The sequence below is a fragment of the Ascaphus truei genome, chromosome 18, assembly GCF_040206685.1.
Source record: "Ascaphus truei isolate aAscTru1 chromosome 18, aAscTru1.hap1, whole genome shotgun sequence".
NCBI lineage: Eukaryota > Metazoa > Chordata > Amphibia > Anura > Ascaphidae > Ascaphus > Ascaphus truei.
In genome coordinates, this window is record NC_134500.1 from 32153181 (window position 1) to 32170711 (window position 17531).

A 17531-nucleotide genomic window follows, 5' to 3' on the forward strand; every position below is an offset into this window, starting at 1 on the left:
CATCGGTCGACTTTTCTTTTATTACAGGATTTGCAAACAAGTCGTAATCGGATTGCTGAAAAATGCAAACATTGTTTGCACAAAAAACATTCCATGAACTAAGGCATTTTGGAAACCTTTGCAGCTCAAGTTTTTGTTAATTAAAACATTTACAAGGTCGGCTCTACTGAGAATTACATTGAAGGTTTATAACGAACAGCCTCTTCCCCTCCATCAGAAATCAATTGTTTTTTTTTTACTTTTTCTTCAGTAGTTCTGTCATTTCTGGAACGGCCTACAAATTAAACACAAGTTTACAGTTAGAATATCCCTTTACAACGCGAGAGAGAGACTATAAATATGAAAGATTTATAGACGTGGCAGAGAATAAGAGAAGCTGTACTGTACATGTAAAGCTTTCATTACGTTTAATAAAACCCTGAATAAATAATGAGGAAAGAAGAATTTTTATTTTACACAAAGGCACCTATATTCGGTCTAGTGAGAGGCAGGAATATATCATTCTTCATTCAGTGGTGGATTGAGGGGAGCGGAAGATATGCATCACACTCTTGTCTCGTCACACAGGCGCGCGTAGGTAAGCCAACGGGCGTTGCATACATTGTTCGTTTTTATAGGTCACAAAATATATATATATATATATATATATATATATATATATATATATATATATATATATAATCAAAGGCTCCTTACCAGGCAGACCAGAGAATCCAGGGAATCCAAAGCAGGCACTTGTTAGCAAAAAGAATTGTATTGGTGAAGCAGGCACAAAACACCAACGTTTCGGTCCTAAAAACAGGACCTTTATCAAGGGAGTCCTGTTTTTAGGACCGAAACGTTGGTGTTTTGTGCCTGCTTCACCAATACAATTCTTTTTGCTAACAAGTGTGCTGTCTCTTCCTTGCTGTGCCTGCTTTGGATTCCCTGGATTCTCTGGTCTGCCTGGTAAGGAGCCTTTGATTATATTCATTCATATGGGACTAAGCACCTGTCTTCATCTGTATTTGTGTGCCATCTGCTCTGTTACCTATATATATATATATATTTTTTTTTTGTAACACCTCACATTTTTAACATTCGATCATATTCTCTGGGGCAGTGCCTGACAAATGACATGTCCGTGCTAGGTATAGTGGTGCACAACACACAAGATCAACACACATCCAATTTCATTACGATCCAACATTTCATAATGAAGCGTTTCCTATTAATATCAAACTTACGCGCATACCATTAACAGATCATGTGAGGGGGGCGAGACTGGGGCGAGAAGAAGCTTAACCAAGGCCGCGTTTATAGTGGGCGTGAACAACGCACCTCTTCTGTGATGTCGCCCATAGTGCGCGCTACCGATTAAGAGCAACCGCGCGGCAGATTTGCAAAAATACAAATAATTTGGGCCTTTCGCGCGGCGGCCACGTCACGCGGGCGGTTCAGCCAATGAGGGCAAACCGCGCACGTGACGTCACAGCCACGCCTCCCCGTCGCACAACCCCAAAGAGCAGAAATCGTTTGAGCGACAGGCACCCCCACCATAAACACGGCCCGGCTGTTTACGTTTGCAAGTCTCCAGCAAAATGAGAAGGGGGAGGAATTCAGAGGACACGGCGCAGGAGAAGCGGGGCGTGATTGGGGGAACCTTGACCTGGCGGCCAGCACCTCCTACGTTGTCCGCAATATGCAACTAAAACTCCAATGTAAACCAAATATTAGAACACGTTTAAGATGTCCCGGCTGTTAGGCAGCGTACGAAAGGGATCACTTCATACTGATGTACACAGTCATTTAGAAAAATATTGTAGGTACTTTTTACCATCATATAGGGAACTGGATAGTTATACTGGTGCATGCAATATGAACACACTTATTGTTTTATTTCTAGCCCTGGCAGCTTGTTTCAAATATCGATGGCCTCCTCCCCGGAGGATTTCTGACGCTCCTGGTTCAAATCCTCTCTGATGAAAACATTCCTTCAATTATTTAACATATCTACGTTTTCACCGGGTGGAATTAATGAGCTCGTACAAAATTCATCGAGGAAATTGTCTACATGTTTCCTCCGAGTGTCACTTTGTCAGACTTGGCTGCCGTGCCAGCAGGAGTCAGCTCAGGAACAGCAGTAAGTGCTGGAGCCGGCACCTGCTTTCCACGGACACGGACCTCAGCCAGTGTCTGAGTGCAGCACGTTCTTCCTTTACAGAAGGCAGCACACAGTTACACAAGGTTACATAGTAGATGAGGTTGAAAAAGACATGCGTCCGTCAAGTTGAACCTATGCTAAATTTAGACGACAGATACTTTATCCTATATCCGTACTTACAGTATATTGATCCAGAGGAAGGCAAACACAAACCCCAGTGACATCTCATAAGGGGAAAAATAAATTCCTTCCTGACACCAAATATTGGCAATCAGATTACTCCCTGGATCAGCATCCTTCACGTGTTTAATTATTTGGTATATCCCTGTATACCTTTCCTTTCTAAAAGAATTAAAACTTTTTTTTACCAAATCTATTGTATCTGCCATTACAGTCTCATAGGTACAGACATAAGTGCAGTCCAAAGTGTGTGCATGCGCACACACACGTATATATGTGTACTTACATTACACGAAAAAAGTTCATGATGTAATTAGCTCACGTGTGTGTGTGTATTTATATAGCGCTTTCACAGCAGTAACACGCGTGACATAATAATACTGTATAACACATAATGGGAATAAGCGCTTCAGACATGAAAGTAACAATAGGAAAGGGAGTCCCTGCCCCGAAGAGTTTACAATCCAAGTATACACATACAGTGGCGACAAAAAGCTTGTGAACCCCTTAGATTAAGATCTAATAACATTTTAGGTTTGATATACGTGAAAACCCCTAGTCCTAATAATAGAAAAGATAACCTGATCAAGCAAGTGACACAAATGCCAGATACTTTTTCAACATTTATTTATCCACAAACGATTCAACATCCAATATCCATGTGTGAGAAAGTGTGTGACCCGTTAGATTCAGTACCAGGTGGCGCCCCCTTGAGCAGCAATGACTTCAACGTTTTTCACATCGGGTTTGAGGAATTTTGGCCCATTCCTCCTTACAGAACTGCTTCAACTCAGTAACATTTGAGGGCTTCCTTGCATGGACAGCTCGCTTCAGGTCCTGCCACAACATTTCGATGGGGTTTAGATCCGGGCTGTGACAAGGCCATTCTGCAATGTGGAATTTCTTCTTCTGCAGCCATTCTTTTGTAGATCTGCTTGTATGTTTAGAATCATTGTCTTGCTGCATGACCCACTTTTGCTTCAGCTCACAGACGGATGGCCTGACATTCTCCTCTAGAATCTTCTTATACAGTGCAGAATTCATGGTTGTATCAATGATGGCAAGCCGTCCAGGTCCTGAGGCAGCAAAGCAGCCCCAAACCATCACACTCCCACCACCATGCTTGATGGTTGGCATGAAGTTCTTCTGTTCGAACGCAGTTTTCGTTGTCGCCAAACATAACGTTTCTCATTGAGGCTAAAAAGTTCTACCTTTGACACGCTTGTCCAGAGAACATTGTTCCAGAAGTCTTGTGGATCATCTATGTGCTCACTGGCGAACTTCAGACGGCAGCAATGTTCTTTTTCGAGAGCAGTGGTTTTCTCTTTGCTACCCTTCCATGAACATCATTCTTGCTCAGTCTTTTTCTGATAGTTGAGTCATTAACACTCACAGCCAAGGCGAGAGTGGCCTGCAGATCCTTGGATGTTACTCTGGGGTTCTTTGTGACTTCCTGGATGATTTGCCGGTCTGTTCTTGGAGAGATTTTGGTAGGATGACTGCTCCTGGGTAGAGTGGTCTTGAATTTCATCCATTTGTCAGACAGTGGATTGGTGGAAACACTGAAAGAAGTGTTTTTCTCCAAAGGAGGAGGGAAACTGGAAAACCCTGTTGCGTCCACTCTCTAGATACCTTAATAATAGGATTTTGGTCATACAGAGATTTAGGTGATGGTACGACTAGCACTCGGAGTATAGTGAAGGTAGGTATGACTGGTAACCCCCAAGTAGGTAGAAATACGTTACCTGAAGAGTAATAAAAAAAAACCTCGCTTTTATTTATGCCAACAATATAAAATTATTGGGGTAATTAGAGTCACCTAATGTTAAGTGATAGTGAAAAAAACCATCAAATGGAATTATATGTGTTCTGACAGAAGCAGGTACTATTAATAATAGATACACACTGAGAATTTAATATGCACTCTCAAACCCCTAACGTTTAGGGAATAATTATTTCTTGCCAAAATATGTGTCAGACCTTTAGGTGGGCGAGAACACAAGGGTCTGTGATCGCTGTCGCACTGCCTTACTGTACGGGTCTATTTATCAATATGACCCGTAGGATCATACAATCAGCTGCCTTTAATATGTGCATCAATACAATCCACACAATGATGAGTAATTAGCTAAGTTGCCGATCAATCGGCGAAGATTTAGCTTGGGGTTCACGAAATGGCTGTCAGTGTAGCAGAAGAGTACCAAAGATGCAAAGTTATGTGAAGATCATGTGACCAGACAGTCACTAGATACAATTGGTGCAGTGCTAGAGAGGGCAGGGCTCAAAATGGGGTGTGCCAGAGCCTGTTTCAGAAGAGGAAGGGGATGTGACTTTTATAAATGGTAGCTATAGAAACAAAAAATGCTTGTTACATTATAATACATTACAAATGTAATTCAGAGTTTATTTTAAAAAATGCTACAAGTATTTTCTCATTGTACCCGATTTTTTTTTTTTTTTAAACACACACACACACACACACGTAGGATATTACTAGGTCTACAGCTTTAATGTGACCATTAGTTTTATACAATAAGCTGCCCTGGGACAGGGTAGTCATCATACGTTTTTACACAGCATATGTGAGAATCTTTGTAAAGTATTTCGAGGTTCTGATTTCTAACCCACAGCCTGTCCTAACCCCCTGTGCAGGTCATTTTATCAAAGAAGAGGGGAAGGGGGGCACATGGCGATGTTATGGGGTATGCAGGTGCCTCGACAATACCTTATCACTGCAGTTATGAAAGTGCTATTAGAGGACTCAAAGGTATTGGAAGTCCGTAAAATAGAGTATATTAAACTAAGGTTGTCACCAAATGCTTCCCGACACCCATGAGGAGGCTTGGGAAACACTCCGGAGCGTTGGCGATTCCCCTTATACTCAGCTGTCTGCTTAAGGAATGGAGACGCCGTCACTGTAACGTCACCGGGTGCCAGCTGTTGGCTTTGGCTATGATCCTGCTTGCTGGGGGTTCTGTGTCCCCAGGATCTCTCACAGGAACCAGATTGACACGCTGTTTACAAATCGCCGGGGCAGTCACCGGACGCTTCCAGACACCCGAAGGTGCTTGTGAAGCACTCAGGAGCGCCGAAGTCAGGTCCCCCAGCTCCGCTGGGCGAACGCTACACAATGAATAGAAACGTCCCCACAATATGACGTAATTACATTCCTGACGTACGTTTCGCGTTAGCGCTTTGTCAAGGGAAGCCCCAAACCTTTAGAAATGGTTGTATAACCCTTTCAAGACTGATCAGCATCAATAACTTGCTTTTCTGAGGTTCTCAGAGATTTATTTTGGATTGTGGCATAACGTCTTTCCACACACCTGTATGGCAAACACCAAACTCACAAAGTTTCTGATCTTTATATAGGGTGGGCCTCCCAACCTCACCCCTGAAGATCAATTTAATTATTTAAACACCTGATTCTAATTATCCCCTTTAATTTAGCTGATAAAACCAGCGTTTCACTTACTTTTGCACATACCCTGACTCTTACTTACGCATTGTTTGTCTAATTCATACATCATTTTGTTTCAAAAGACATGGAATTGGTGAATATAAACCCTACTGGATATTTAAGAAAAGACTGGTTTTGATTCAAGAAGGTTATCGTGGAAAAACTATGGAATGTCCGTAATTATCGTTGGGACACACACACACACACACACACACACACACACACACACACACACACAGTGTATTAAAGCTAAAGTGAGCGTAGACCTCCCCCCTCGCGAGTTATTATGGTGTCAGAGGGCAAGGAGAGAGAGGAATGAATGGGGGGGAAGGGGAGAGAGGAATGAATGGGGGGAAAGGGGAGAGAGGAGTGAATGGGGGGGAAGGGGAGAGAGGAATGAATGGGGGGGAAGGGGAGAGAGGAGTGAATGGGGGGGAAGGGGAGAGAGGAATGAATGGGGGGGAAGGGGAGAGAGGAATGAATGGGGGGGAAGGGGAGAGAGGAGTGAATGGGGGGGAAGGGGAGAGAGGAATGAATGGGGGGGAAGGGGAGAGAGGAATGAATGGGGGGGAAGGGGAGAGAGGAATGAATGGGGGGGAAGGGGAGAGAGGAATGAATGGGGGGGAAGGGGAGAGAGGAATGAATGGGGGGGGAAGGGGAGAGAGGAATGAATGGGGGGGGAAGGGGAGAGAGAGGAATGAATGGGGGGGAAGGGGAGAGAGGAATGAATGGGGGGGGAAGGAGAGAGAGGAATGAATGGGGGGGAAGGGGAGAGAGGAATGAATGGGGGGAAAGGGGAGAGAGGAGTGAATGGGGGGGAAGGGGAGAGAGGAATGAATGGGGGGGAAGGGGAGAGAGGAGTGAATGGGGGGGAAGGGGAGAGAGGAATGAATGGGGGGGAAGGGGAGAGAGGAGTGAATGGGGGGGAAGGGGAGAGAGGAATGAATGGGGGGGAAGGGGAGAGAGGAATGAATGGGGGGGAAGGGGAGAGAGGAATGAATGGGGGGGAAGGGGAGAGAGGAATGAATGGGGGGGGAAGGGGAGAGAGGAATGAATGGGGGGGGAAGGGGAGAGAGGAATGAATGGGGGGGGAAGGGGAGAGAGAGGAATGAATGGGGGGGAAGGGGAGAGAGGAATGAATGGGGGGGAAGGAGAGAGAGGAATGAATGGGGGTGGGAAGGAGAGAGAGGAATGAATGGGGGGGGAAGGGGAGAGAGAGGAATGAATGGGGGGGAAGGGGAGAGAGGAATGAATGGGGGGGGAAGGAGAGAGAGGAATGAATGGGGGTGGGAAGGAGAGAGAGGAATGAATGGGGGGGGGAAGGGGAGAGAGAGGAATGAATGGGGGGGAAGGGGAGAGAGGAATGAATGGGGGGGAAGGGAGAGAGGAGTGAATGGGGGGGAAGGGGAGAGAGGAATGAATGGGGGGAAGGGGAGAGAGGAATGAATTGGGGGAAGGGGAGAGAGGAATGAATTGGGGGAAGGGGAGAGAGGAATGAATGGGGGGAAGGGGAGAGAGGAATGAATGGGGGGAAGGGGAGAGAGGAGTGAATGGGGGGAAGGGGAGAGAGGAGTGAATGGGGGGGAAGGGGAGAGAGGAGTGAATGGGGGAAGGGGAGAGAGGAATGAATGGGGGGGAAGGGGAGAGAGGAATGAATGGGGGGAAGGGGAGAGAGGAATGAATGGGGGGAAGGGAGAGAGGAATGAATGGGGGGAAGGGGAGAGAGGAATGAATGGGGGGAAGGGGAGAGAGGAATGAATGGGAAGGGGAGAGAGGAATGAATGGGGGGAAGGGGAGAGAGGAGTGAATGGGGGGAAGGGGAGAGGAGTGAATGGGGGAGGGAGAGAGAGGAATAGGAGGAGGGAGAGAGGAGTAGGAGGGGAGATGGGGGAAGAGGAATAGGAGGGGGGAGGAGGGGGAAGAGGAATAGGAGGGGGGAGAAGAGGAATAGGAGGGGGGAGGGGGGGGAGAAGAGGAGACATTACCGATAAAGTAACAGGGAATTGTAGAGCGGCAACCGGATGAACTAATGTGATTATTGGGGGGGCTCCCCCTATTCCCCGGACTCTCCAGTTTGGGCTGTTGAGCCAAAGATGACGCTACCCTCTCCAGTTTAGGGGTTCAATTGCACTGGATCCTCTGGCCCAGAAATGGTTAAAAAGAGCAGTCACAACCTTTCTAAACCACTTATTATTATTGTTATTAACATTTTGATGATTATCATACTTCTAGAAGTGTAACCAAACATTTGGCTGGGGGTTAGGGGGCGCACCCTGTCAGAGCCGGTACAGATAAGGAGGGAGGATGGGGCTTTGCCTGCGCAAACTCCTGCTCAGCACACAGAAGGGAGCAGCCAGAGGAGATCAAACCCACCCTCTCCCGGGTTCTCCGCGCCAGACACACAAATGTATTGTTTTCAGCCCATTAACATGCCACGGCCAGTGGGCCGTTTTGGTCCCTGAAGGCATTGAATCTGACCCCAGAGAACTGAAATCCGTGAGATTTGGGGGTCCTGCTCTGTGCCCCCCACTTCCCCCCCCAGAAAAAAATAATTGTATTTTACTGGAAAAGTTCTCATTTTTATCAGTGAGATGTTACTGAAATCGGAGCAGCTGATGCCAAAATAAAATCAATGAAACCGAACCCCATATCAGTGAAATTACGTGAGGTCACAGGTCAAGGGTCACAGGTCACGTAATCACAAGGTCAGAGTTCGGAGTTCGCCAGATGATATAAAAGGGGACGATAATTTTACCTTGAATAAATCCGCCACCAGACCGTAATCCGACACCTGGAAGATTGGAGCCTCGGGGTCCTTGTTTATGGCAATAATAGTCTATAAAACAAAATATATACATTTATCACATTATAAATAGAGGGAGGAGGAGGCGTCACAGGGGGGAGGAGGCGTCATCACGGGGGGGAAGGAGGAGGCGTCACGGGGGGGAAGGAGGAGGCGTCACGGGGGGGGAAGGAGGAGGCGTCACGGGGGAGAAGGAGGAGGCGTCACGGGGGAGAAGGAGGAGGCGTCACGGGGGGGGGGGGAGAAGGAGGAGGCGTCACGGGGGGGAAAGAATGAGTTACTAGGGGGGGGAAGGAGGATACGTCACGGGGGGAGGAAGGAGGAGGCGTCACGGGGGGAGGAAGGAGGCGGCGTCACGGGGGGGAAGGAGGCGGCGTCAGGGGGGGAAGGAGGTGGCGTCGTCAGGGGGGGAAGGAGGCGGCGGCATCAGGGGGGGGAAGGAGGCGGTGTCGTCAGGGGGGGGAAGGATGCGGCGTCGTCAGGGGGGGAAGGAGGCGGTGTCGTTAGGGGGGGAAGGATGCGGCGTCGTCAGGGGGGGAAGGAGGCGGCGGCGTCAGGGGGGGGAAGGAGGCGGCGGCGTCAGGGGGGGGAAGGAGGCGGCGGCGTCAGGAGGCGGCGGCGTCGGGGGGGGGAAGGAGGCGGCGTCGGGGGGGGGGAGGCGGCGTCGTCGGGGGGAGGAAGGAGGAGGCGTCGTCGTCAGGGGGGGGAAGGAGGCGGCGTCGTCAGGGGGGAAGGAGGCGGCGTCGTCAGGGGGGGAAGGAGGCGGCGTCAAGGGGGGGAGAAGGAGGAGGCGTCAAGGGGGGCGGAAGGATGAAGTATCAAGGGGCGTGGGGGGAGGAGGGGTAAAGGAAACAAATTCCCACTAGCTGTATATAGATAGATGAGAAAAGCTGTATACAAACACATAGTAAGAGCTGTAGGTAGGTATATAGGAGGGTTACCTTACTATCCTTCATACCAGCCAGGTGTTGGATGGCTCCAGAAATTCCAACAGCAATATACACTTCCTGTAACAGAACATTACACACACACCGTGCCGGTCAGGGGGTCCCACCAGGGAAACACTGAGGGGTATGGGAAGAAACCCGTTACTGTATCACTGGGGGGAAACAGACAGCTCCCATCCACATTAAGTCCCTTATTTTATAAATGATTGAAAAATAATCACCAAGATTTGAGAGTTCAGTCCCTCCTAGGACCAAGGTAACCCAGCGGCGTGTTTATGGGGTCACACGCAGTGATATATGCGCCTTCACAAAGCCATGTATTACAGTCATGTGTAAGCCTGGGGACACGGAGACACGGGAGGGGGGGATATCTCTGTGTGTGCTGAGACCCGGGAGGGGGGATATCTCTGTGTGCTGAGACCCGGGAGGGGGGGATATCTCTGTGTCCTGGTTCCGGGAGGGGGGATATCTCTGTGTGCTGAGACCCGGGAGGGGGGGATATCTCTGTGTCCTGGTTCCGGGAGGGGGGATATCTCTGTGTGCTGAGACACGGGAGGGGGGGATATCTCTGTGCTGAGACCCGGGAGGGGGGATATCTCTGTGTGTGCTGAGACCCGGGAGGGGGGATATCTTTGTGTGCTGAGACCCGGGAGGGGGGATATCTCTGTGTGTGCTGAGACCCGGGAGGGGGGATATCTCTGTGTGTGCTGAGACCCGGGAGGGGGGATATCTTTGTGTGCTGAGACCCGGGAGCGGGGGATATCTCTGTGTGTGCTGAGACCCGGGAGGGGGGATATCTCTGTGTGTGCTGAGACCCGGGAGGGGGGATATCTTTGTGTGCTGAGACACGGGAGCGTGGGATATCTCTGTGTGTGCTGAGACCCGGGAGGGGGGATATCTTTGTGTGCTGAGACCCGGGAGGGGGGATATCTCTGTGTGTGCTGAGACCCGGGAGGGGGGATATCTTTGTGTGCTGAGACCCGGGAGGGGGGATATCTCTGTGTGTGCTGAGACCCGGGAGGGGGGATATCTCTGTGTGTGCCGAGACCCGGGAGGGGGGATATCTTTGTGTGCTGAGACCCGGGAGGAGGGGATATCTCTGTGCTGAGACCCGGGAGGGGGGGATATCTCTGTGTGCTGAGACACGGGAGGAGGGGATATCTCTGTGCTGAGACCCGGGAGGGGGGGATATCTCTGTGTGCTGAGACACGGGAGGAGGGGATATCTCTGTGCTGAGACACGGGAGGGGGGGGATATCTCTGTGCTGAGACCCGGGAGGGGGGGATATCTCTGTGTGCTGAGACACGGGAGGAGGGGATATCTCTGTGCTGAGACACGGGAGGAGGGGATATCTCTGTGCTGAGACCCGGGAGGGGGGGATATCTCTGTGTGCTGAGACACGGGAGGAGGGGATATCTCTGTGCTGAGACCCGGGAGGGGGGGATATCTCTGTGTGCTGAGACACGGGAGGAGGGGATATCTCTGTGCTGAGACCCGGGAGGGGGGGATATCTCTGTGTGCTGAGACACGGGAGGGGGGGATATCTCTGTGCTGAGACCCGGGAGGGGGGGATATCTCTGTGTGCTGAGACACGGGAGGAGGGGATATCTCTGTGCTGAGACCCGGGAGGGGGGGATATCTCTGTGTGCTGAGACACGGGAGGAGGGGATATCTCTGTGCTGAGACCCGGGAGGGGGGGATATCTCTGTGTGCTGAGACACGGGAGGAGGGGATATCTCTGTGCTGAGACCCGGGAGGGGGGAATATCTCTGTGTCCTGGTTCCGGGAGGGGGGATATCTCTGTGTGTGCTGAGACACGGGAGGAGGGGATATCTCTGTGCTGAGACCCGGGAGGGGGGGATATCTCTGTGTGCTGAGACACGGGAGGAGGGGATATCTCTGTGTGCTGAGACCCGGGAGGGGGGATATCTCTGTGTGCTGAGACACGGGAGGAGGGGATATCTCTGTGTGCTGAGACACGGGAGGGGGGATATCTCTGTGTGCTGAGACACGGGAGGGGGGATATCTCTGTGTGCTGAGACACGGGAGCGGGGGATATCTCTGTGTGCTGAGACACGGGAGCGGGGGATATCTCTGTGTGCTGAGACACGGGAGGGGGGATATCTCTGTGTGCTGAGACACGGGAGGGGGGATATCTCTGTGTGCTGAGACACGGGAGCGGGGGATATCTCTGTGTGCTGAGACACGGGAGCGGGGGATATCTCTGTGCTGAGACCCGGGAGGAGGGGATATCTCTGTGTGTGCTGAGACACGGGAGGAGGGGATATCTCTGTGCTGAGACCCGGGAGCGGGGGATATCTCTGTGTGTGCTGAGACACGGGAGGAGGGGATATCTCTGTGTGCTGAGACACGGGAGGGGGGGATATCTCTGTGTGCGGAGACACGGGATCGGGGGATATCTCTGTAAGCTGAGAGAGCGGGGGATATCTTTGTATGCTGAGACCCGGGAGGGGAGAGAGGGAGGGGGGGGATTTCCTCTGGCTGCTCCCTTCTGTGTAATATCACTCTGTGCTGAGCAAGAGTTTGCACAGACAAAGCCCCCTCTCTCCTCCCTCCTTATCTGTACCGGCTCCGACAGGGAGCGCTAGAGGTGGAGTATAAACACTCAATTCACAAGTGCGCTGATCCCATAAGAATAAATAATGACATTGTTACGTTTTAAACTACTGCCCCCTAACTCCATCGCCCCTAACCCCTTACCCTATCCCCCCCTCACTTCCCATTGTAAAGAACATTTTTCTTTATTTCCAAACAAACACATTTTTGATTGGCAGCAGAATGCCCGCCTGGCACTATTTCTTTGTATGAGAACCAGGGGTTCCTCTAGAGACAAACAGTGCCAACTCCAGGGCGGGGACCCCTCGGTTCCCGCGATATCTATCCAGTGATGTTACCGGTTTTAAATCTCCCTCTGGGTCAAACAGAATGGCCACCACATCTTGTGGGCCAATAGGAAGCGTCCACGTCGCTGGTTTCGGCTTCCTATTCAACAGCTATTTAAATCCCTGTTAAAAACCAGGGGGGGAAATACCGATAACCTCACTAATAAGTATGGGGAGGGGGAGGCTAGATAGTTGGGGAGGGGGAGGGAGGCTAGATAGTTGGAGAGGGGGGAGGCTAGATAGTTGGGGAGGGGGGGAGGCTAGATAGTTGGGGAGGGTGGGAGGCTAGATAGTTGGGGAGGGTGGGAGGCTAGATAGTTGGGGAGGGTGGGAGGCTAGATAGTTGGGGAGGGTGGGAGGCTAGATAGTTGGGGAGGGTGGGAGGCTAGATAGTTGGGGAGGGTGGGAGGCTAGATAGTTGGGGAGGGGGGAGGCTAGATAGTTGGGGAGGGGGAGGCTAGATAGTTGGGGAGGGGGGGAGGCTAGATAGTTGGGGAGGGGAGGGAGGCTAGATAGTTGGTGAGGGGGAGGCTAGATAGTTGGGGAGGGGAGTGAGGCTACATAGTTGGGGAGGGGAGGGAGGCTAGATAGTTGGGGAGGGGAGGGAGGCTAGATAGTTGGGATGGGGGGGGCTAGATAGTTGGGGAGGGGAGGGAGGCTAGATAGTTGGGGAGGGAGGCTAGATAGTTGGGGAGGGAGGCTAGATAGTTGGGGAGGGAGGCTAGATAGTTGGGGAGGGAGGCTAGATAGTTGGGGAGGGGGGGCTAGATAGTTGGGGAGGGGGGGCTAGATAGTTGGGGAGGGGGGAGGCTAGATAGTTGGGGAGGGAGGCTAGATAGTTGGGGAGGGAGGCTAGATAGTTGGGGAGGGAGGCTAGATAGTTGGGGAGGGAGGCTAGATAGTTGGGGAGGGAGGCTAGATAGTTGGGGAGGGAGGCTAGATAGTTGGGGTTGGGGAGGCTAGATAGTTGGGGAGGGGGAGGCTAGATAGTTAGGGAGGGGGAGGCTAGATAGTTAGGGAGGGGGAGGCTAGATAGTTGGGGAGGGGGAGGCTGGATAGTTGGGGAGGGGGAGGCTAGATAGTTGGGGAGGGGGAGGCTAGATAGTTGGGGAGGGGGAGGCTAGATAGTTGGGGAGGGGGAGGCTAGATAGTTGGGGAGGGGGAGGCTAGATAGTTGGGGAGGGGGGAAGGCTAGATAGTTGGGGAGGGGGGAAGGCTAGATAGTTGGGGAGGGGGAGGCTAGATAGTTGGGGAGGGGAGGGAGGCTAGATAGTTGGGGAGGGAGGCTAGATAGTTGGGGAGGGGGAGGCTAGATAGTTGGGGAGGGGGAGGCTAGATAGTTGGGATGGGGGAGGCTAGATAGTTGGGATGGGGGAGGCTAGATAGTTGGGGAGGGCAGGGAGGCTAGATAGGTGGGGAGGGGGAGGCTAGATAGATGGGGAGGGGGGAAGGCTAGATAGTTGGGGGGGGGAAGGCTAGATAGTTGGGGAGGGGGAGGCTAGATAGTTGGGGAGTGGAGGGAGGCTAGATAGTTGGGGAGGGGGAGGCTAGATAGTTGGGGAGGGGGAGGCTAGATAGTTGGGGAGGGGGGAAGGCTAGATAGTTGGGGAGGGAGGCTAGATAGTTGGGGAGGCTAGAGATAGTTGGGATGGGGGGAGGCTAGATAGTTGGGGAGGGGGAGGCTAGATAGTTGGGGAGGGGGAGGCTAGATAGTTGGGGAGGGGGAGGCTAGATAGTTGGGGAGGGGGAGGCTAGATAGTTGGGGAGGGGGAGGCTAGATAGTTGGGGAGGGGGAGGCTAGATAGTTGGGGAGGGGGGAGGCTAGATAGTTGGGATGGGGGGAGGCTAGATAGTTGGGGAGGGGAGGGAGGCTAGATAGTTGGGGAGGGGAGGGAGGCTAGATAGTTGGGGAGGGGGAGGCTAGATAGTTGGGGAGGGGGGAAGGCTAGATAGTTGGGGAGGGGGGAAGGCTAGATAGTTGGGGAGGGAGGCTAGATAGTTGGGGAGGCTAGAGATAGTTGGGATGGGGGGAGGCTAGATAGTTGGGGAGGGGGAGGCTAGATAGTTGGGGAGGGGGAGGCTAGATAGTTGGGGAGGGGGAGGCCAGATAGTTGGGGAGGGGGAGGCTAGATAGTTGGGGAGGGGGAGGCTAGATAGTTGGGGAGGGGGAGGCTAGATAGTTGGGATGGGGGGGAGGCTAGATAGTTGGGGAGGGGAGGGAGGCTAGATAGTTGGGGAGGGAGGCTAGATAGTTGGGGAGGGGAGGGAGGCTAGATAGTTGGGGAGGGAGGCTAGATAGTTGGGGAGGGAGGCTAGATAGTTGGGGAGGGAGGCTAGATAGTTGGGGAGGGAGGCTAGATAGTTGGGGAGGGAGGCTAGATAGTTGGGGAGGGAGGCTAGATAGTTGGGGAGGGAGGCTAGATAGTTAGGGAGGGAGGCTAGATAGTTGGGGAGGGAGGCTAGATAGTTGGGGAGGGAGGCTAGATAGTTGGGGAGGGAGGCTAGATAGTTGGGGAGGGAGGCTAGATAGTTGGGGAGGGGGGGCTAGATAGTTGGGGAGGGAGGCTGGATAGTTGGGGAGGGAGGGGAGATAGTTGGGGAGGGAGGCTAGATAGTTGGGGAGGGAGGCTAGATAGTTGGGGAGGGAGGCTAGATAGTTGAGGAGGGAGGCTAGATAGTTGGGGAGGGAGGCTAGATAGTTGGGGAGGGAGGCTAGATAGTTGGGGAGGGAGGCTAGATAGTTGGGGAGGGAGGCTAGATAGTTGGGGAGGGGGGGCTAGATAGTTGGGGAGGGAGGCTGGATAGTTGGGGAGGGAGGGGAGATAGTTGGGGAGGGAGGCTAGATAGTTGGGGAGGGAGGCTAGATAGTTGGGGAGGGAGGCTAGATAGTTGGGGAGGGAGGCTAGATAGTTGGGGAAGGGAGGAAGGCTAGATAGTTGGGGAGGGGAGGGAGGCTAGATAGTTGGGGAGGGGGGAGGCTAGATAGTTGGGGAGGGGGGAGGCTAGATAGTTGGGGAGGGCGGAGGCTAGATAGTTGGGGGAGGCTAGATAGTTGGGGAGGGAAGCTAGATAGTTGGGGAGGGGAGGGAGGCTAGATAGTTGGGGAGGGGAGGAAGGCTAGATAGTTGGGGAGGGGAGGAAGGCTAGATAGTTGGGGAGGGGGAGGCTAGATAGTTGGGATGGGGGAGGCTAGATAGTTGGGGATGGGGGAGGCTAGATAGTTGGGGATGGGGGAGGCTAGATAGTTGGGGAGGGGAGGGAGGCTAGATAGTTGGGGAGGGGGAGGCTAGATAGTTGGGGAGGGGGAGGCTAGATAGTTGGGGAGGGAGGCTAGATAGTTGGGGAGGGGGAGGCTAGATAGTTGGGGAGGGGGAGGCTAGATAGTTGGGGAGGGGAGGGAGGCTAGATAGTTGGGGAGGGGGGGCTAGATAGTTGGGGAGGGGGGGCTAGATAGTTGGGGAGGGGGGCTAGATAGTTGGGGAGGGGGGAGGCTAGATAGTTGGGGAGGGAGGCTAGATAGTTGGGGAGGGAGGCTAGATAGTTGGGGAGGGAGGCTAGATAGTTGGGGAGGGAGGCTAGATAGTTGGGGAGGGAGGCTAGATAGTTGGGGTTGGGGAGGCTAGATAGTTGGGGTTGGGGAGGCTAGATAGTTGGGGAGGGGGAGGCTAGATAGTTAGGGAGGGGGAGGCTAGATAGTTGGGGAGGGGGAGGCCCGGGAGGATGGGATATCTCTGTGTCCTGGTTCCGGGAGGGGGGATATCTCTGTGTGCTGAGACACGGGAGGAGGGGATATCTCTGTGCTGAGACCCGGGAGCGGGGGATATCTCTGTGTGTGCTGAGACACGGGAGGAGGGGATATCTCTGTGTGCTGAGACACGGGAGGGGGGGATATCTCTGTGTGCGGAGACACGGGATCGGGGGATATCTCTGTAAGCTGAGAGAGCGGGGGATATCTTTGTATGCTGAGACCCGGGAGGGGAGAGAGGGAGGGGGGGGATTTCCTCTGGCTGCTCCCTTCTGTGTAATATCACTCTGTGCTGAGCAAGAGTTTGCACAGACAAAGCCCCCTCTCTCCTCCCTCCTTATCTGTACCGGCTCCGACAGGGAGCGCTAGAGGTGGAGTATAAACACTCAATTCACAAGTGCGCTGATCCCATAAGAATAAATAATGACATTGTTACGTTTTAAACTACTGCCCCCTAACTCCATCGCCCCTAACCCCTTACCCTATCCCCCCCTCACTTCCCATTGTAAAGAACATTTTTCTTTATTTCCAAACAAACACATTTTTGATTGGCAGCAGAATGCCCGCCTGGCACTATTTCTTTGTATGAGAACCAGGGGTTCCTCTAGAGACAAACAGTGCCAACTCCAGGGCGGGGACCCCTCGGTTCCCGCGATATCTATCCAGTGATGTTACCGGTTTTAAATCTCCCTCTGGGTCAAACAGAATGGCCACCACATCTTGTGGGCCAATAGGAAGCGTCCACGTCGCTGGTTTCGGCTTCCTATTCAACAGCTATTTAAATCCCTGTTAAAAACCAGGGGGGGAAATACCGATAACCTCACTAATAAGTATGGGGAGGGGGAGGCTAGATAGTTGGGGAGGGGGAGGGAGGCTAGATAGTTGGAGAGGGGGGAGGCTAGATAGTTGGGGAGGGGGGGAGGCTAGATAGTTGGGGAGGGTGGGAGGCTAGATAGTTGGGGAGGGTGGGAGGCTAGATAGTTGGGGAGGGTGGGAGGCTAGATAGTTGGGGAGGGTGGGAGGCTAGATAGTTGGGGAGGGTGGGAGGCTAGATAGTTGGGGAGGGTGGGAGGCTAGATAGTTGGGGAGGGGGGAGGCTAGATAGTTGGGGAGGGGGAGGCTAGATAGTTGGGGAGGGGGGGAGGCTAGATAGTTGGGGAGGGGAGGGAGGCTAGATAGTTGGTGAGGGGGAGGCTAGATAGTTGGGGAGGGGAGTGAGGCTACATAGTTGGGGAGGGGAGGGAGGCTAGATAGTTGGGGAGGGGAGGGAGGCTAGATAGTTGGGATGGGGGGGGCTAGATAGTTGGGGAGGGGAGGGAGGCTAGATAGTTGGGGAGGGAGGCTAGATAG

At 52.5% G+C, this 17531-nt stretch overlaps 1 protein-coding gene across 1 annotated transcript in view; it reads right to left on the reverse strand.

Moving 5' to 3' along the window:
- Positions 1-17531, reverse strand: part of ETFA (electron transfer flavoprotein subunit alpha) — a 38691-nt gene continuing 21160 nt past the window's right edge. The window contains exons 10-12 of the mRNA XM_075576058.1: positions 9528-9593; positions 8539-8619; positions 1-274 (exon numbers count right to left, since the gene is read on the reverse strand). Of these exons, the coding sequence (XP_075432173.1) occupies positions 236-274; positions 8539-8619; positions 9528-9593 (186 nt within the window). The 3' untranslated portion in view covers positions 1-235. The remainder of the gene's footprint in view (positions 275-8538; positions 8620-9527; positions 9594-17531) is intronic.